General features: G+C 42.0%; 1 protein-coding gene across 2 annotated transcripts in view; it reads left to right on the top strand.

Annotated features, from left to right (window-relative positions):
* ADARB2 (adenosine deaminase RNA specific B2 (inactive)) overlaps nucleotides 1-16,126 on the top strand; it is a 453,219-nt gene extending 437,093 nt beyond the window's left edge. For both annotated transcript variants that reach the window (XM_042477284.1, XM_042477283.1), the window contains 2 exons: nucleotides 6,049-6,227; nucleotides 11,187-16,126. In XM_042477284.1, coding sequence (XP_042333218.1) covers nucleotides 6,049-6,227; nucleotides 11,187-11,363 — 356 coding nt within the window. In that variant the 3' untranslated portion in view covers nucleotides 11,364-16,126. The remainder of the gene's footprint in view (nucleotides 1-6,048; nucleotides 6,228-11,186) is intronic.
* The last annotated feature ends 4,815 nt before the right edge of the window (nucleotides 16,127-20,941 follow it).

Genomic DNA, 20,941 nt, shown 5'->3' with positions numbered 1-20,941 from the left:
ATTTGTTCCACATTTTGTCCCTGGTAAAAGTGGACAATTATGGCAACCCTTACATGATCCAAACCCATAAAACCCATGTTAGACACCAGGCATCCACACCACTCAAAGGTGCTCAGAGGCAATGGAGAGCAGTGTGCTGAACAATCCAGCCCCCTCCTGCCAATGAAGCATGGTGCATCTGCTTTTCCCACCTGGATGGCTGGAGGGGCCTGGATGTTTTGTCATTCAGCACCCCACTCTCTAGCACCTCAGAACTATTTCAGTTGGTGCACCTGCCTGGTTTCTCCAGTTGGTTTTAGGGGGCATTTGCAATCGTGGCAATAGTGCCATGACTATAAGTGTGAATTACAGTATTTACAATCTTGTAAATCTGGGTTATAGCATTCTAAATACTGAACAGGATCCCAGCCATTATAAATATTATAAAAGGTTCAAAGGAAGATATTCAGCATAATGGATTACTAAAAAATTGAGTTTGTCTATGAATCAATACCATATTAAAATAACCCAGTAATATACTGCTGTTAGCATAATTATATAAAATTCAAAGGTAAAGTATAGTTGGAATACAAAATAACACCAAACCATGAATAATATTCTCACTCACAAATAATGGGAAGATAGCATATCATTGGAACATAAATCACATATTGTCATATGTATTGTTTTCACTGATATACACTTTTGTGATAAATTGTTCTATCATTTTTTCAATGTTTTTAAAATTTATGTTCAATAGTATCATGGTCTATGTTTAATACTTATTTTTAATTTTGTGTGGTTCTGTTTTTATAGTATGTGTGTATAACCATTGTCCCAATCCTTCAAGATATTCTAATAGCTCATATCTTTCCACTGAGACCCTCAAAACAATGAGAAAGGATTTCCCTTCACATTTTGTGAGACGTTCTTCCCACATTTGATACTTTGGTGGACAACCATATCTGAAAGAAATAAAATACCTTAAAGAGGCCTAAAATATATTTGTTCTTAATATAACTTTGTTGTTGTTGTCATAAGGTAGTAAAACATTTTGATTCATACCTTCAAGAAACCATCACAGATGACCTGAGATACAACCATGTGGTTCCATTATCACAGAATAAGCCATCTCTGTTGTCATCTCCTTGTACAGTTCAGTTCATGTTTACCTTGCCAGACAACCATTCTGTGATGACAGTCCAAGTGTCCAGTCTTTATAAGGGAGCTGATAACACAAATGGTTCACCACACAGCACTATTTGAGCATATGAACTTATGGAGGCTTAGCTTCTGCCTGAGTCCTAATAAACTTTTTTAAAAATGGCTTGCATCATTAAACATCATTAAACACATCTTTAGCTGACCAGAAAGGCTATATGGTTGGAAGCAATCATTATCCAATAAAGCGATCTTTCCATTAAGCCTGGCAATTGTATATGTATATCACATCTCATCCAGAGACCTTAAAGCACTTTATAAGTGTGAAAACCAAACTAGAGCCTCGGTTCATAAAGTTTGCTTAAGAACAGATTTAAACCTATTCCCCATTCAGTGATGTGCTTAAACACATTCACTTTCAGGGCTAGACAAGGTTATTGGGAAAGAGTGATATTGAGCAAAATGGGAAGCCATTGGGAAGTGGAAGACCGTGAATTTGCTGGAGATGGCATCTTTGTCCACATACCAAAGGGACAGTGTGCTTTTGCTTAGGAGACTTAGAGCAGAACGAGACATGACAGTCAAAAGTCAAAACAGAGCTAAGGCTGAAGATCAAAGCCCTATTTGGGGTTCTTCCCATTTCCCATGCCATAGCATTATTCTATTGTGTCCCTGCTCATTCTTCAGATCATTGATTTCTTCTGGCATGAGCTGTGCAATGAGGTCATGAGAAGGGAAAGTGTGCTAAGCCTGAAACACGATAGGGAGGGAGTGGAGAACCCAATACAGGGTTGCTTGTGCCGGCACCTTTTCCATCCCTGCCACCTGAATTCTTGTTCTGGCTGGAGACACTGGGGATTGAACCCAGACCTTTTACTTTCATGTGATCTACCACTGAACTACAGCCCTGATAGTAACATAGGACCTTATCACATGGGAGGCAAAGAGCCCAAATCCCGTGGATAAACAGGATTTAAATCCCAGGACTATCCCATAAATGCAGGATTGTTTTCAGACACATTTGGCTAATTGAGCATTAACACAACATTAACCCATGGAGAAAGTGGGCAAAAACATTCTACTTTTTACTTTGGGGAATTTACCGAAAGTAAAAAGTGGCTTGAAACTGTCTGCATGGGTTAGTGTCGTGTTAATGCTCAATTAGACGGACGTCATATGAAAAGAATCCCGCTTTTGCAGAATATTCCCAGATTTAAACCCCATTTATCCACAGGATTTGGGCCCTTTCCTCCAGTGTGATAAGTTCTATAGTAACAATGAGTAGTTCATGAGAAATTCAAAGGCTTTTTGAAAGGCTTGTGCAAAAACACTCTGCAGTTGTTCTCATGATATTTAGTTACTTCAGTATTTTGTAATGTTGGAATGGTTTGCAACATGATCCACAGCCCAATGAAAAGAGTTCTCTTCCAGTTCATACAATCTCGTTTGACCATTAATTTCAATAGCCAGGACATGTACACATGTCAGAAACTCCCATTTGAAGTTTGAAACATTCCCAGGAAATCACATTTGTCATCCACTTTGTCATCACGACAACCTAAAAGCTGGACTGTGGAGCACAATAATAAATAATAATATTTTTTATATCCCACCTCTCCCTTCTGGGATCTTTAGTATGCATCATACTTCCTTCTGAACAAGATACATAAGATTATCTTCCACAGTCAGTTCAAATGGCACCAACTTTATTTTAATGGGCTTAGGTAGAATTGCAGCCTCTTTCAGATGAAAGGTTTGACTCATGCCCAACAATACTAATTCCACAAGGGAAAACAAACACCAAAAAATACTTGGGATAGTTTAAAATTTCAAGAAGACACACATGCTTATGCTTACCTCTGTTGCCCTGTGCCGTTGGTCAGATTTGTGGTAGAGGACTATGTTATTTGGGGATGAAGCGAATTACATGTACAGAGGAGAAGGAGATGGATTTTAAGGGTTATTATGATTTCCATGTAGCATATGAGTGACCCAAGCATAGGGACAGTAACTTCTCCAAATAGCTCCATACATTGAGGACCCAAAAGAACATTGAAATGGATCCTCATTGTCCTGCAAATGTCTCACAGATTCATGGCCAATGTTTCTCCACATAAAAGGAATTAGTAAAGGTGGTTACTACAACACAGAGATTTAATGTTTCACTATGGCATGGAGCTATGCTAACTTCTCCAAATTCCCTACATCTCTGTTCCACTGAAAAGAGGGTTATTTGAAAAATGAAGAATCAGATATGTTGTCCACACACAACATGTAAGGATCCAATTTCTTAATCATCAACTATATTTACTGACCCCCACAATTTAGCTTCCACGAATTCTGTGATTTGTTATTTTCCATCAGAAACAATTACCTGTTGCTAGTAAGTCAGGGATCTGTATGTAATTTGATTTTATTTTCTGGGTTCATTGGCAATGCATGTATGCAAAGCTGTTAATTTGACTGAATGTTTTCCTTTCCTCTGGTCATTAGGTTTGCTGCATCTGTGTTTGCTCTGTTACCTGTGGCTTTATCCCAGTCAGGCCTTATCTGAGCATATGCTGTCATATTTTGGCACTCCATCCATTAAGCTTTTGGGTGATAGCTTGACAGAGACTGGCGCATTAGTGTCAAGCCATACATTCAGATCTGCTTGCATCAGGCTGGAGATGGAAGGATTTAAATAGCACAACAGTCTCAGCAGCATACACATTTATATTACATATCTTCAGTAGTGCTTTTTAAAAAAAAAAAAAAAGATACAAACTGATCAGTTATCTTGCCAAAAGAATTGGAGTTGCTATTAATGTGACATAAATGTGATTACAGATCCTGCGTGAGATGATAACTCAATTATATTTTCATCCAAACTCATCTGTACACAGTCATTTAGGGTAGTAGCACTTTGCCAGACAAATTGATGTTACTTATGACAGGAAGCCAAGGAATACCAGGGGTCTTTAACAAGCATCCCTCCTGCAATGTGTTTTACTAGGTCATTTCTACATTTTGCTCTGACTGAGGGGACTGTGTGTAATGTTTCATCACCTCTAATCAACTGGGGCTGCATGCGCGCTGCAGAAACAATCCAGTTTGACACCACTTTAACTGCCATAGATCAATGCTATGGAATTCAGGGAATTGTAGTTTTATGAGACATTTAGCTTTCTCTGTCAATTGTAGTGCCACTCAACAAATCCCAGAATTCCATCACATTTAGTCATGACAGTGAAAGTGGTATCAAACTGGAGTAGTTCTGCAGTGTGGATGCAGCCTGAGTCTGCATTTAGCTGTGGCCTATCACTGCCATCTGTTGGCTCTCCAGATGATGATAGATTTCAACTATACCTAACAAACTGGTAAAATAAACCATACAAAGTAGTAAATATAATACAAGAAGTGAAGAAAAAAGTAATTAAAAAACATACAGAAACTAACTAATAATAATATAATGAACTAAAATTGCACAAACCAATAAAATCGAGAAAGTAACAATTATCTATAATCACAAAATAGTGTTTTGCAAAACTGACTTTACTGGCAAATAGTATATACAATACCAGTACTTGACTGAACTGTTAAAGTCTTAAATAGAAGTCTATCAAGATTATCACACCGGGGTTAAAACGTTCCCCGGTGTGTTCTAACGTGCACGCGCGAGGGCATGCACGGAGTGTGATGGGAACCCGATGGGGCCCAGAACATTAGTTTACTGCACACAGGAATGCCGCCGCTGCCGCCAAGTTTTCCCATCGCGTTCCCATCGAGTTCCAGAAGACGCCATTTCTGGGAACACTTTGAAACAGTTCCCAGAAATGGCGTCCCCTGGAACTTAATGGGAACGCGATGGGAACGCGATGGGAACACTCGCCGGCGGCGGCATTCCTGTGTGCAGTAAACTAGCGTTCTGGGCCCCATCGGGTTCCCATCACGCTCCATGCGCACCCCCGCGCATGCATGTTAGAATGCACCGGGGAACGTTTTAACCCCGGTGCGATAATCTTCTATGAATAGAATTGTCTCTATCACAACTTCAAGTCTTGTATCCTAGAGTAAACACTATTGCACTTCCTCAGGTGTCAAGCTGTAGTACTGGAATAATGAACAAATCAGCTTCACAGAGAATTGTCTCTATCACAATTTCAAGTCTTGTCTGCTATATTTAGTACCTTGCATGGTTTTCCCTGGTTTGTTCAGTATAGTTTTCTTTTCAAGACCCTCCTGTGTTTCTTTTGTGTTAGATTTCAAGTGCCATAATTTCTCACCATTGGCTACTCTAGGGCTAGTCTGAATTCTGGCACTACATTTGCCCACACCTGATCTACATTGCACTGTAGAGCTGATGGGCCTCTGACACAAATAGACTGATTTTGGGCTGGCAGATAAAAACTGTGCTCACTGGAAGATTCTCTTTCCTCAAGGGCTCTTTTAAGAGCATTTTTTTCTATTTATTTTTATTTTTTATTCTTGCCAAAAACTTGTAAGTATGGGCTCATAGTATGCATATAAAATATCAATCATAATTCCACTCTACAGCATTAGGTAGATCATACCAAAAATAATCATATTAAGTATGAACCTAGCCAAATGACAGAAAGAGGCAAATGTTGCACAGAGAAGCAGTAGTCCTCTGTATATGATTTGCTGGGGAGCACAAAATGGGAGGTGCAGTTTCTCTCGTGTCCTGCTTGTGGGTTCCCATAGGCATCTGGCCACTGTGTACAGAAAGATGGATTAGATAGGCCTTTGGTCCAATCTGCAGGACTGTTCTTATGAAAATAGTTTATTTATGCATGTGTGAAAAAAAATTTTGTTTCCCAGAAAAATAAAAGTTCCTTTTCCGTTTTCCCAGGAGATAGGAGCTATTAATCTTTAATGCTGTGATGTTTTCTGACTCCCCTCTGACAGGAGTGAGTAATGCTGAGATACAGCAGACAGGGAAATCACCCAGTTTCAGTGTGAATTGGATAGTGGGAGCCTCAGACCTGGAGTTCATTAATGCAACGACAGGAAAAAGAAACTGCGGGAGTTCTTCACGACTCTGCAAACACATGTTTTACACACGATGGGCAAAGCTTTATGGAAAGGTAAGGGTGAGCCTGTGAAAGGCAAAACTATATCAGTTGTTAACACTCATTTGCCATGCCAGCCACAAGTGTCTCTGCTTATCATCTGCTTAAGGACATTTCCTATAGGAGATCTTCGATTTTGCCGTGGACAGCACAATTCAAAACAAGCATATTAAAACCTTACTTTTTTGGACTACTATTCCAAGCATACCTCAGCCAGTATTGTGACCACACTGGCTAGGGGATTCTGGGAGTGTTTGCCCAAGAAAAGCAACTTTTTGAATTCTGTGCAAACCACTTGAACTGACCAGGAAATCTGCAGGACTTTTTTTTTTAACTTCCAAGGCAATCCATAGATTTCATCACTTTCTCAGTAAAATCCATGACTCCTAGAATGTTAAGAACCACTGGCTTATATTTTCAGTCTAGTTCTTTGTGGATTTTGCAACAGAACATGACTGTATGCACTGAGCTGGTCCTGGTGCACCCTCGTGTTGCACTGAAGTTAATTGTGCAGTTTGAAGAACTTTGCCCATCAGTTTTACAGATGTGATTATTCACAAAAATAATTTTGCTGTAGCATACATATTTCAATACAAAACACACAGAGGTCAGAATCCTTTTGGTGTCTTACAGATGCATATGTTCCCCTATGGAAAAATTGGATATTTGATTTTTTATATACACAATATTAACCTTCATTTCAGGGACATGGAAATGGAATTGTGTTCATGACACCTCTATGCATGCAAAGGTTTATCTTCACCCAATTTATATCTATTGGTCCCTGCTGAAATTGGCAGTAGCACTCCCTCAACAACACATTCAGTTGCATATTTAGGTACACATCCAGTTAGTGTTTGGTTGTGCATTCAGTTATAAAACTGATTGTGCATTTGGTTGTGTACTTATAAAAATAAATAAATAATAAAACTTTTATTTGTATCCCGCTTTTCTGTGACGAGACAATCAAAGCAGCTCACATTAAAATCCACAGTTACAACACTGTGTCCCAAATTCCCCCCCTTAAAACAGGATTAAGCATGCTACAATTAAAATATCTATTAAAACAGAATTAAATATATATATATATATAACGAGGACAGAGCAGTGGGCTGATACATGATGTCATTCTGCGGCCGGGCACTTTTATTCAGGAAAGGCCTGCCGTAGGAGATCTATCTTGACAGCTTTTTTAAAACTGTCTAAGCTGGCAATTTGACGGATCTCGTCTGGCAGACCGTTCCATAGTCTGGGAGCAATTGCAGAGAAGGCCCTCTGGGAGGTAGCAGTAGGTCTGGTTTTTAACGGCTGCAACAGATTCCTCCCAGAGGACCTGAGGGTGCGAGGCAGATTATGTGGGAGCAGGCGATCCCTCAAATAGGTTGGGCCCAAGCCATGTAGGGCTTTAAAGGTTATAACCAACACCTTGTACTGTGCCCAGAAACTACTTGGGTGTATATTCAGTTGCAAAGTGTTGCTATATCACAGAACACAATCTGTGTAACACTGCATGGAGAGATTTAACTGCATGCCAGTTGCAGAGTTTCAATCACTGATTCCATCCAGTCTGAATGGGAAACACATGCATCATTAGTGGATGTTTTTTTCAACATGCACACAAGTGGTATTGAAGAAAGTAGCAGCAGCAAAGATCATGCCCCTGACTAATTCACATGTGGCACAACAGACTTGTCATTTATATGAGGCCTGGTGCAAAAAAAAGTTATGGGAGAGGCATCCACGGATGCCAGCTCATTCAGCTTGTAAATGATGTATTGAATTTTTACCTACTGGGTACGGCATCTCCCAGATTTCTGATCCCCCAGATTCCTGAAACGTCAAAGGCGTTGATGTCTTGGCTTGGTTGTGCTATGTCTTTGGCAGGTCAAGGGAAGAGGTCATTGATTTAATCCTCCAGCAAAACACAACGGTTCTTTCTTCTGTGGTGCCCAGGTGCCTGGGGTGATTATTGGACTGCAGATGCATGTGTTTATCTTTTAAGCTTGTTTCTGGCAGGCAGCGCAGGGGGTTATTTCAGAATATACACATGCTGTTCCCCCATTCAACAAGACAACCTTTCAGTTAGACATGCTGGCAAATCCCAGATGCTCGATTATTACCCTCTCTTTTGCATGTTTCCTGGGATCCCTTGTTAATAACAGATCTGGTGGGGAAAATTCAGGGAGATAGACTCTACTTGTGCTTTCCATCAAAGCAGCCACTTTCCTGTTTTGAACCTTAAATGTCTTAAATTCTTTTCTCCAGTTTCCAGTGCATCCTTTGTCTTTTACTGGCTACCTTGGAGAAATATTTATTTACTTACATAATAAATCACCTGTCATTTTAGAGTTCCTCAGGGGCTTCTTTACAAAACATGATAAAATAATATAAAAGCATGGGGGAAGGGAATTAAACATCTGATAAAAACTAATCAGCAATCAAATTAACCAAAGCAGCAGAAAGGATCATCAAGAGTATTTATTTTCAGGCCAAGGCCATGGTTCTGTGTAAACTAGGTGACACAGAATCCCAAATTCCACATTGAAATAACGGGAAATTCTGCACTGAGGCAGCCAGAACCGACTGACAGCATAGATTGGCTTTATCTATAAGCTCCATTTGCACAAAGAACAGAAATATAGGTTTTGAAAATCCAATATCAGTATAAGAGGCTTACCAGAAAATAAAACTTGGAAGGCAAGGATTTGGCTTTGCCAACTTGAGAGAGGAAGATGTAAATCATAATATATTAATAGCCCGGCATACCAGTCCAGCAAGAAATGCACAGAAATAAGCCTCCATATATCTGAGCTTAGTTAAAAGAGGAATCGTGTGTGTAGACATGTGCAGTATGCAAGTTCCTCTCAAGAATCAAGAGCTCAGTCCAGGTAGTTGGGAATCTGTGTACACAGACCAGAACAACTGTCAACAATAGTAGGAATTGCCTATTTGTAGACGGGTAGAGGTAGCTGATGCAGTGGCTCAGTGGTTAAGATGCTGACTTTGACAATTGCAAGGTTGGCAGGTCGAGGCCCAAGTGCTGTGAACTCCTGTCACAAGTCCCAGTTTCTGCCAACCTAGCAGTTCAAAAGCATGTAAAACTGCAAGTAGATAAATAGGTACCACTTTGGTGGGAAGGTAACAATGCTGTGTGCAATCATGCTGGCCAGAGTTGTTCACAGAGTTGTCTTTGACAACGCTGGCTACTTTGGCTTAGTAACAGATATGAACACCACCCCCTACAGTTGGACACAACTTGACAACCTTGTCAAAGGGGAAACCTTTACTTTTAGCGGTAGCTGAATTCAGTTCTTCTCACTCCTCCTCATCCTGGCCTTAAAAACTAACCAGTGCTGTTACATATAATTTGAATGCAGCCTGTTGCACATAGGAAACAGTTACAGCTTGAGGGCCTTTTGAGTGGTGGGAACTGTGAGAGCTTCAGAAAGGTATTTCTTTGGACTTCAGCTCCCAAAGTCCCTATCCAGCATGGTTGCTGTGCATGCTGGCTGAGAGCTCCTTTAAAAGTTATTTTTCCAAGATCAGGGAACTGTGTATACACTAACCACAACTATGATACATATATTTCAGAGACGGGTTTCATGTGGCTGTCTAGATGTTGTTGGATTGCATCTTACAAGCTCCCTCTGCTCAGTGCAATAACATCTGGAGTGTTTCTTAATCCCCATCCTTGATACAATTTAGACCAGTGCCTCAGCTTTTCGCACAACTTTTTCCTATTTTAATAAGTTTTCAAGCCCCAAAATTGCTTAGCAATGTCTGGGTTGCAGATATAATGACAACAGATCAACCAGCCAACACAGATGTACAAGGTCTGGAGCTATAGGGCAAGAGAAAAGGGGTCTGCATTTTTTCCAAAGTCTAAAGGGTCTGGAAAAATATATACTGTACATGTAAAAAACCAAAAAGGCTGAGATCATGTAATGAAGAACATAGCATAAACATTCCACAGGAGGAAGTACACTGTCTCCCTTTTCTTAGCACCCCTCTATACTCAGCATTTACTTCTACAGCCTTCCTCTATGGCCATTCAGTTGCTGGTGGAGAGTCGACAGATCAGAGAAGTACATGGCTGTGTCCCCATAACAAAGACTGAAATCCATTTGAGTTCTCTGGAGGTCTCAACAGCTGATTGTAATGTCTGGCTATGGAGATATAGCCAAATGCTTCTCCCTGCTGTCTATCAGTCAGTGAAGAACCATGGATGGCCTGCAAAGGCTAACAGTGAGTTGGAGCTTTGCTCATTACAAAGCAAGGAAGAGAATACCAGCCTCTGTGACAACCAAAAAGAGACATATGCAGGCATACGTTGGACTTACACTTGCTAGTGTCACTAACAGGATGTCAGCTATACAAAGTCTGGGGAAACTATTGTCTTTTAAACAAAGCATCAACAAATTTCATATTGTTTTTTGTGGGGGGTTTTGGCTATGTGGCCATGTTCCAGAAAAGTTTCTTCCTGACATTTCGTTAGCATCTGTGGCTGGCATCTTCAGATGCTGGCGAAACGTCAGGAAGAAACTTTTCTGGAACATGGCCACATAACCCCAAAAAACACAAAAAACTATGGATGCCAGCCATGAAAGCCTTCAACTTCACAAATTTCATATTGCATTGGATTCCACTTCAGCATACCAGCCTGACCTTCCTTCCAAGCAATGTAATGTATTTTATTTATTGGTGCTCTAAAATTCTCCTTGTAATCAGAACAGAATTTCTGCACAGTGGAAAGTATCACTTGTCAAGTTTCTCTTTCTACATTAGTGTTACTGAAAATCAGAATCTAATACTTAACGTCTATGGAGAGTTCATCTGTGGATCGTAAAATGCACATGTAATGATTCTGTGCAATTGCAGAAAAGCCTGCTGTTTGTACTATTCTTTCATATATTTTGGATTTTTCCCTTTTCTCTTCCCCACCTCCTTCCCCACTTCTACACACCTCCCTTGCAGCTGAGCACACGGATACTAAGCCATGGAGATGTGCCGTCAGTGTACAGTGAGGCCAAGTTAGTGGCACACACGTACCAGTCCGTCAAGCAGCAGCTGTTCAAAGCATTTCAGAAAGCTGGCCTGGGCATTTGGGTGAAAAAGCCCCCAGAGCAAGATCAGTTCCTACTAACTGTGTGAATCATCCAGCACCTCTGTGACATGACCCCATCAAATTGACTGTAGAGAGAAGGGCAGGTACGCAGCAGGAGACGAGAGCGTGACGAATGCAGTCTGAGACTTACCTCCAGGAGAAGTATCTCAGCTCAGTTGCGAATCCTGTATTGGAAAATGGGTTAAGTATAAGATGTGTCCTGATTAATGCACTGAACTTGACTTTAGGAAACTGCTTTTCCATGCCCATCCCTTCTCAAGGATGTACAAGCCCAGGTTACAAAAATGACCTTCACTGTTTGTTCCTTGTTTGTAGCACATTACATATTGCTGTAATTATCCAAGTGACATTTGTCTTTTGGGCAAAAACAAGGTCCTGCGTCTGGCTAAAACAAAACAAAAAAAATGGGGAAACCCCAAATTGTGTTCCCCTCCATTGTTGTGCAATAATGTTGAAGAACAAGACATGTTTCTAGGTAGCAAAGACATGCAGGCACTTTTGGAATCAGTGTGCTCAAAAATGCAAAAGGTGAGCACTATGTGTTTAAAGAATAGGGAGATTGCTGCCTACACTCTTGTGATTACATCCCAAGACACCTGTTGCTCCAGAAAGAGAAAATAGGAGAGCTCTGAGTAAAAGCTGCTGCCTGCAAGTATGCATTAAAGGTTTCTGGGCACTTACTTCTGAGCAGAATATTTTTTTAAAAAAACCAGCAAGAAAAATGTTGGCTGTAATAGAAATATAGTTCCAGGACTTGTTGCTTGTACATGGTGGCTAGATCCAGTCCCACCCACTATTGAGGTGCCACTATCTGAAACTTGGGAAACAAAGAACAGAGACACTTGCAAACCTCACCCAACATAGGACCAAAAAAAAAGCACACAAAATCACTGAAAGTTACAAATTTACAAAGCACCTATTGCACAACATACAGCACCAGATCTATTGCACAAAGCATCCCATTGTCACCCACTAGGCTTTGGGCATGCTCAGTTTCAAGAACAGTGGAGTATAGCCAACCATAACCTCAAGTGAGTAACCTCTTTGTACCACAAAGAGACACCAATGGTTCCATTCTTCCTCAAAGCCCAGGCATACAGGAGACATTTGCAGTTCTGGGAAGGAGGGTGGTATTTTTCCAAGAACTACAGATTTGCTTTCCAGTCATGATAAGAACAAAGCGTATTGCATGGGGTGGATTGTACTCCATATGTGTAAATTTTGACAGCATATAATAGGAGAGGTTCTGTGCAACCCACAGTTCTGATGCATACAACTAAACTCTGGTTTAAAGGATACTCAGCAGGCTTCCATTCTGGAAGCTGTACCAGTTATGTGAAAACTATCTTCTGAACATCAGATATTAAAGCCATTCAACATTCCAAATCTAATTTAACAAGTGAAGTAGAGCCAGTTGGTGCAAAAAATTAAAACTGCTACAACCTAGGGGGAGAATGTGCTTCTTTAGTCACCACTGGGTCAACAATGGGTGATGAGAAAGGTGATGGTGAATTGTCAAAAAAAATCCCTTTGCTCTGCTGCTGTTTTTGTGTGGATGGAGACAATTCCATAGCATTTCCCCATGCCTAGCTTGGGACGAGGGAATTTCTCAGCCTTTTCTCTGACTTCTGGGAGGGAAAGGACCAACTACTCACTGCCCTCTCACCAGCACCTGAGCCAGAATCTTGTTGGAGTACTGTGTTCCCATACAAAACAATGCGCAAACCATTGCATTTGCTGAAAGGTGGCATGGGGCATCCCCTGGTAGAGGCATTTGTTCCACAAGCACGCACATGTGCACGTGCGCACACACACACACATACATACACACAGCACTTTTTCTTTTGACTTAGTGGGCAATTGTTGCTCAAGGGATTCATTGTGTAATTGCTTGTGCAACCGTAGGATCTGGTGTAACTCCACTGGCATATATTTACAGTATGCCAAAAGTATATAGGATCTGGACCTTGGAACTGGCAAGAGAAATCCTAGTTACATCAGAATAAATGGTCTGCACATCCCTTCTGTCTCCTGTATGTTCCTTAGATCCAGAATTCAGCTTCTTGCTAATCTCTGCTTGCTTAGATTTTTTTTTTAAAGCAAAGCTGTTTCTTGCCCTAACTTCTATGAAGATAGATTGAAAGTGTGCAGGCAATGCCCACAAAAAATCTTAGAAATCAGATAAGAGAAGGGCTGAGTGGGATTTCCTTTTATCAGAGAAAGGGTCCACACAACTGTGATGATTGTTCCAGATGCACAATAATTTATGCAAAATAAATATGACATTGTCCTATTAAGAACTGGAACTAAAGCATCCCTGTGGACCCATTCATGGGGAGCACAGCTGCTTGTGAACCAAGCCTTCCTTGGAGACATCCGCAGCCTCCCAATTCCCATGATGGCATTGGCTGACGGATGCATATGCAGTTCTTTCTCCGTGTGACTACATCCTTGGGGCAGTTGGGGTGCACCATCTGGAGCTCTTTTGTAACATGCTGGACTATTCCCATCGGTCAGGGCATACCGTGTGGAAAGTTTTTGTAATGAGCAGATTAGCTCCACAGTTATTTACGCCATCGAAAATTGCTACTTAGGATCCCCAAAGAGAAATGTTAGGGACACTCTGTACAATTTAGTATTAACCTCTACCCAAACTTTTGTCTACCTTTGCTCAGAGTTTTGGAAAGCTCCTTGTTGGGGCGACTACAGCTTCCAGAATGCCCTGAATGGCATGGACATAGGCCAAGGAGGCTGGGCCATCTGAGTACTGTAGCCTCCAAGAAGGAACTTCTGCAAGCTCTCGTTTCACTTTGTTTTTCAAATCACAGGATTTGCGGGTATCGAACTACTGTTTTCTTTTTAAACTTGTAGTTTTAATGAAATGTGTGTATATTAACATGCTGCTCCTGAGCTGTGATCTGTCTTGGTGTTTCTGGTTAGAGCTGTCCAACTGCATTACTTTTCAAACACAAGCACACACACCCCATCCCCTCGCTGCACACTCTCACTGCCTCTCCCATAGAATCTACCTGACACTCCACCTCTTTCTTGCCCGTAAAGTTAGATGCTCTTATATAAGATTTGGAGAGCCATATTCAGTAAATGCATTTGTTTATTAATGCCCACACAATAGTAATAGCTACAGTATTTTGATTAAATTTTTATTTTTTAGATTAAATTGCAAGATGTATCTATAGTGTCTTGTACAAAGAAATTATTGTGATAAACTAGAATTTTTAAATTAGATTTAAAAAAACAACTCTCTCCCCTTACCGAGATGTTTTCAATAAATAATACATTCCATTATTAACTACCAAAAAAGCTCCTTAGACTAGAAATAGTAAAAGACCTGAATTTGCTTCAATAAGGTAGGAATGACAAATATATTAGCTAGCAAGTGTCTAATTTCTGAAATGAGATATGCCAGGTCTTAAGTCTTCAGAAGGTCATGTGAATCATTTCATTCCTTATTCCAAGGTGTGGAGTTTAGGTGTAGTGGGGAGAGAATGATTTGGGGCAGAATCCAGAGAAAGTGAGAATCGAAGGTTGTTGAAATGAATGAAATCACAATACTTAACTTGTGTCTTATGCAGTCCAATCCTATGCATGTTTAATTGGAAGTAATTTCTACTGATATTTGCTTCAAAGTACAGTAAAGGCACACAGGGTTGCAGTTTAAATCCCACTGATTTCGGTGAATCACCAATGCACCAATCTGCATGTTCTTAAATTTCACCTGGTTCCAAATGCACATAGATGGTCACATTCAAATGTTCCCTCATCTCCCAGCTCTTGCAAAACAAAACAAAAATTCCCCACACATCAACAGAAGATTCAAAACTTTCTCATTCCTCTACTAGATTTCCATGCACAGGGGTGAGTTGTTTTAAATGTGTGGGAGAAGGAACCAGTCCCTCACAACGATGTGTTCTAGTCCAAAGAAGGTCAAAGTAGGTCCTAGGCATATAGATAATCTCGGGGGATCTATTTTAGTGGCACCTTAGACCAGGGAGTTCTACCTGGGTGAGACACTCACTGGAACACCATTGGCCACTCACAATTAGGCTCACTGACCTACCTCACAATGTCATTGTGAGGTTAAAATTATGGGTCAATCAGTGGACCATGGAGGAGCTCTATGGAAGGAAAGTCAGAATATGATGATAATCCTCACTGCTGCTTAGCCTTGAAAACAGTTTCCAGAGTCAAAACTGCAGGTAGACCACATTAAAGCTTCAGCTGGTGCCATTTTACTTATTAATGTGACTTTTCCAAACTGCCCTTTGCACAGATGGCTCAGGAAAAAGCAAACTGCTGCAGCCTTTCCTAGCTTTTTAAAACACTACTGTAAGCCCTGGAGTACTTGGTGTTACTGTTGGTTGGTCCCTTCAGAGTCTGAAAATCTACCCCAGAGTTCACTTTCCCATGTAATGTCTTGACATGTTCCAGTGGCACCCATTCCCGGTTTCATATCCCCATTTCCTGAAGCACAGGAGAATGACACCTCAGCCGGAATTCTACAAAGGGAAGACAGTGTACATAGCGAGCATGAGTGAATGGCAATACTGTACGAATGGATGTACATTTGTAAGATTTGTACAAACAGATGAACAAAAAAAATCTGAATTTACAGGTGTGAATTTGCTGCTAAGTTCTGTAAATTGCACTTCAGTGATATCTGATAAGTGAATGTTTCTGTTATAAGTGAATAAAATGCCAAGAGGAAAAAAACATCCTGTGCTGCCTTTTATTGTTTCCTGAACTTTATTCATTCTGGCTCCAAACTAAGGATTTCTTTGCTTTGTCACCAAATAGAAATAAGAAACAAAGGCGTGTTACAGACTGCTCCTTTGGGGCGGCCTGTAGGCGCTCCTTTCCCCGCTAGATCAGGGCGTCAGCTGCTAGAGCGGCAGCCTCCGAGGACCCAATCTGCCACTTTCCAGGCCACGGGGAAGCAGCAAAAGGCCACTTCCCCATGGCCTGGAAAGGGGTGTCCTTGGGGCTTCATGCCCCAAGGACACCCGACGACGGCAGGGAGGAGGAGAAAGGGGCTGCTCGGCCCCTTTCTCCCTTGCGTCGCTGGCGCAGCCATCTAAAGGATGCTCCAGCGATGCAAATCGCGGAAGGAGCTCCGTTTCAGAGCTCCTTCTAGCGCCGCGGAAAGGGCACTCTATGCTCCCTTGCGCGGCGCAAAGATGTCACGTCCGCACTGCCCCATTTGGAGGCAGCACGTCCATGACATCGTAATGGCGGCCCCTATGTGTATAGGGCACCGCCATTTTGTACGTCCTGGGGACGTAATAGGGTTAGGTGTGTGCGTAAGGCGCGCACTTTCCCTAACCCTAGTACGTCCCCAGGACGTATTTTACGCCCGTCTGTAACGGGCCAAAATGTCTTGAAAAGTGAAGGAACAAGAGGCAGGTATCAAACAGGTTAACAGGAAAGAGAGGTCGATTTTTATGTTAGCCGGTTTCGCTCACCTTCCTTCTATCTCCCCTAAGACAAAAAACACAGGACAAACAGGAAGGAAAGAACGGTATAAAAACCAATGGAGAGGCAGTAGGGTGCAGTGTTTAGAGTGCCAGGTCAGGACGTGTCCTTGTTCCATTCCCTGCTGAGACACAAAATTCCCTCGGTGACCATGGACCATTACTCTGTCTCTTTCAGCTTCAGCCCATTCCAGATCTGGTGCAACTGCTGGGCAAGTGAGAAAGGGAGGCCAGTGGAGGACTGATGTTAGCGAATGCCTCACTGGTTATTCACCCACCCCTGAGGTGTCACCTGGTGCAGTCCACAAACCCGCCTCCATATTCCATCTTGTCTGAAGGAAGCGGCTGTTAGGCCGCTTCTGAAAAAAACTTCCCTGGACCCCTTGGATATGAACAACTATAGGCCAGTCTCTTTGCTATCATTCTTGAGCAAGGTAATCGAGAGGGCGGTTGCTCTTCAATTCCAAGCTGTCTGGGATGAAACCGATTATCTAGACCCATTTCAAACTGGCTTTAGGACAGGCTTTGGGGTTGAGACTGCCATGGTTGCCTTGACCGACGATCTGCGTCTGAGCATCGACAGGGGCAGTGTAACCCTGTTGATGCTCCTAGACCTCTCAGCGGCTTTCAACACGATAGATCATGGCATCCTCTTGGACCGCCTGAGAAGGTTAGGTATCGGAGGCACTGCATTGCAGTGGTTGCGGTCCTTCCTCTCGGGCAGATCCCAGAGGGTGCTGCTCGGGGACAGCTGCTCCAGTAAAAGGGAGCTCACCTGTGGGGTTCCACAGGGTGCTATACTGTCCCCGATGTTATTTGACATCTATATGAAGCCGCTGGGTGAGATTATTCGGAGTTATGGAGCTGAGTGTTATCAGTACGCTGATGACACCCAGATCTATTTCTCCGTGTCTCGTTCGTTGGCCTCGAATTCTAATGGCATCTCCTCTCTCAATGAATGCCTCCAAGCAGTAATGGGCTGGATGAGGAAAAACAGATTGAAACTGAATCCGGACAAGACAAAGGTGCTCACGGTAGCGGCCCCAAAACCAAGAATTGGGTTGCAACCTCCAGTCCTGGATGGGGTCACACTCTCCTCTAGTGACTGTGTTCGCTGTCTGGGGGTGCTCCTTGACTCATCGCTCCTGATGATAAATCAGGTAAATGCGACAGTCAAGAGCGCCTGTTATCAGCTTCGGCTGATACGCCAACTGCGCCCTTTTTGAGACTACTGTACACGCGCTGGAAACCTCGCGTCTAAATTTCTGTAATGCGCTCTGCATGGGGCTACCCTTGTACTTGATTCGGAAACTGCAATTAGTGCAGAACATGGCGGCCAGAGTAGTGTCAGGAACATCGAGGAGGGACCATATTACTCCAGTATTGAAGTCCCTCCACTGGATGCCTATTAGTTTCCGGGCCCAGTACAAGGGTGGATGCCTAAATGGCTTGGGTCCAAACTATCTCAGGGACTGCCTCCTCCCATATAATCCTCCCCGCACACTCCGGTCCTCTGGGAGAAATTTGCTGCAGCCTCAAAGAGCTAGGCTTTCAGCTACCTCCCAGAGGGCTTTTTCTGTTGTCGCCCCCAGATTGTGGAACGACCTGCCGGACGAGATCCATCAATCGACATCTTTAGACAGCTTTAAAAAGGCTGTCAAGACGGATCTCTTCCGGCAGGCCTTTCCGGAATAGATAACCCTGGCCTCAGGAACCCTGTTCTTATGAGAGTCCCCAAGGTCCTCCTTGGAAATGCTACCGTAGTTTACTGTTTTGTTTTGTTTTGTTTTGTTTTGTTTGTCTTGTAATAATGTGTATGTGTTAATGTTGTTTAATTAGTTGGTTTTAATTATAATTGATTTAATAATTTTTTAAGGGGGGGAGGGAATTTTGATCTACAATGTATTGTATTTTATTGTTGTTAGCCGCCCCGATTGACCTCAAGGGGCGGGATATAAATAAACTTTTATTATTATATTTATTATTATTATACTCCTAGTGACACCCCTGGTCATACACTGAGCTTATGACCTCATACAGAGACAGTGTGGTGTTGTGGTTTGAGCGCTGGACTACAACTCTGGAGAACCGGGCTCAACTCTCACTTGGACATGAAACCCACTGGTGACCTTGGGCAAGTCACATGCTCTCAGCCCCAGGGGAAGGCAGTGGCAAACCTCCTCTGAGCAAATCTTGCCAAGAAAAACCTTACGGTAGACATAAGTCAGAAATGACTTGAAGGTATATAACACACTCACACATTACCTCGTAACTGCTTGGGATTTATATTTACAATTATGGGACCATTGCGACAACCAAAAATGCCCCCAAAACCCACTTTAAAATCCAAACAGCTGTAACAAAGGATAGAGATCCGCATCATGGGCAGGAGGGGGCTAGATGTGTCATCCCGCAATGCCCTACTTGCCAGTGCCCTCCTTCAGTTCAGTTGTTTTAGATTTTAAGATGAGTTTCTCAAGTCAGATTGGGAGACAGAGCACAGCCTTGTTATGGCTACATGTCTGATGCAAGATTTCAATCATCAGATTTTTTTTTATCAACATGGTAAGATCTTATTTCTCATTACTTTTGGGGGTAAGTCCAATAGAACTTTCTCAGAGGCATGTAGTCAACATTTTCTTTTACTTTTTTAAATGCAACGCCTTGCAAGTTCTTCCACCTTGACAACTGGAGACCATTAAGCAAATGTGAATCTAACCGTGGTGTGCTTGTTTTCCATGCATTTCTCTAGTGAACATAGGGAAGGATGCAGCCCCCCCTTCCTCAACCATAACAAGTTCAATTCATCTATTCCGCTGGCTTCACGGATTATGGCATACAGGACCCCATGTGGACATTTAAGAAGGAAAATGGCAAATTTCATCGAGCACATGTCCACACACAAGTGGGAGAAAAACTCTTTGTCGTTGCTAGGCAATTGCAGTACGGCCTAGCAAAACTACTTTCAGGAGCTTAGTCATGTTTCTCTTGGATTGCCTAGTAACCAGAAAGGTGTGCGCCTGTCCAGAGGACCATTTGCATCTTTCTAAACTTCTTCACATATTAGTTCTGGACATTCAAAGTGATTCAGTACTACGGATAACACCATTTTCCACTCTGCCTCACCTGGTTCCATGCAAATGTTCTAAACTACAAGTCCCAAAATTCCTATTATACATGTTGGCTAGGGCTAGTTAGAACTGTAGTACAAAGAGGCGCTTTTTGGTGGGAGAATGGCATCAGCTGAAGCCAGGGCTGGATGTTGGATGCTCTTCTGATAAAGAGACTGTGTTGTAGTTGGTGTTATGTTGTTGTTGTGTGCCTTCAAGTCATTTCCAACTTATGGCAAACCTAAGGCGAACCTACCATTGGGGTTTCTAGGGCTGAGAGTATGTGACTTGCTTGAGGTCAACCAGTGGGTTTTCATGGCCAAGCAGGGACTTGAACCTTGGTCTTCAGAGTCTCAGCTAACTCTGTAGTCACTTCCAGCTTTGGCTAAAATCTTGTTGTTTAGTCCCAATTGTAGTAGAAGCACTGAATCAATTGCTGAATGGCTAGTGAACACATAACTAAATTCAATTGATTAAATTGGTCTACTTTAGTTAGAACGAACAATAGGTTATAGGCTTCTGTGAGTCTATAACTGGGCATTTTCTAATCTAGCATATGCTATTCTGCTTTGAAACAGAAACCTCATTCAAATGTCAGAGTAAACTATGCTTTGTTGTAAGAACACACCATAGGGAGCTCCATGTTCATGCATTCTCCTTTCCCTGGTCAGCTCTATCACACATAAGGGAATATCTGAAAGCATCTGTTTGCAGTGTAGTACAAATTGCGCTTTTCCATTTTGTCTAGTATGTAAAAATTATGTCAAAAATATCTTTGAAAAGTGCAATTTCAATAAAGTTATGCAAAGGTTTCTGCTCTGCCTTTCATCCACAGAGGTCTCCAATATGATTTGCAATGAAGTCTAAAGAATATACAATAAAATCATAACAATGGAGAAAAATAGCAACTGAGAGCTGAAAAAACTAGAGCCATGCCTAACAACCGTAGCAGCAGTGAGGAAAAAAGATTTAAAACCAGTCCAAATCCCAGTCAAAAGAGATGGC

This window comes from Sceloporus undulatus, chromosome 6 (genome assembly GCF_019175285.1).
Source record: "Sceloporus undulatus isolate JIND9_A2432 ecotype Alabama chromosome 6, SceUnd_v1.1, whole genome shotgun sequence".
Lineage (NCBI taxonomy): Eukaryota > Metazoa > Chordata > Lepidosauria > Squamata > Phrynosomatidae > Sceloporus > Sceloporus undulatus.
The sequence above is the reverse complement of the archived record's forward strand: the minus strand, read 5'-3'. Positions and strand labels throughout refer to the sequence as shown.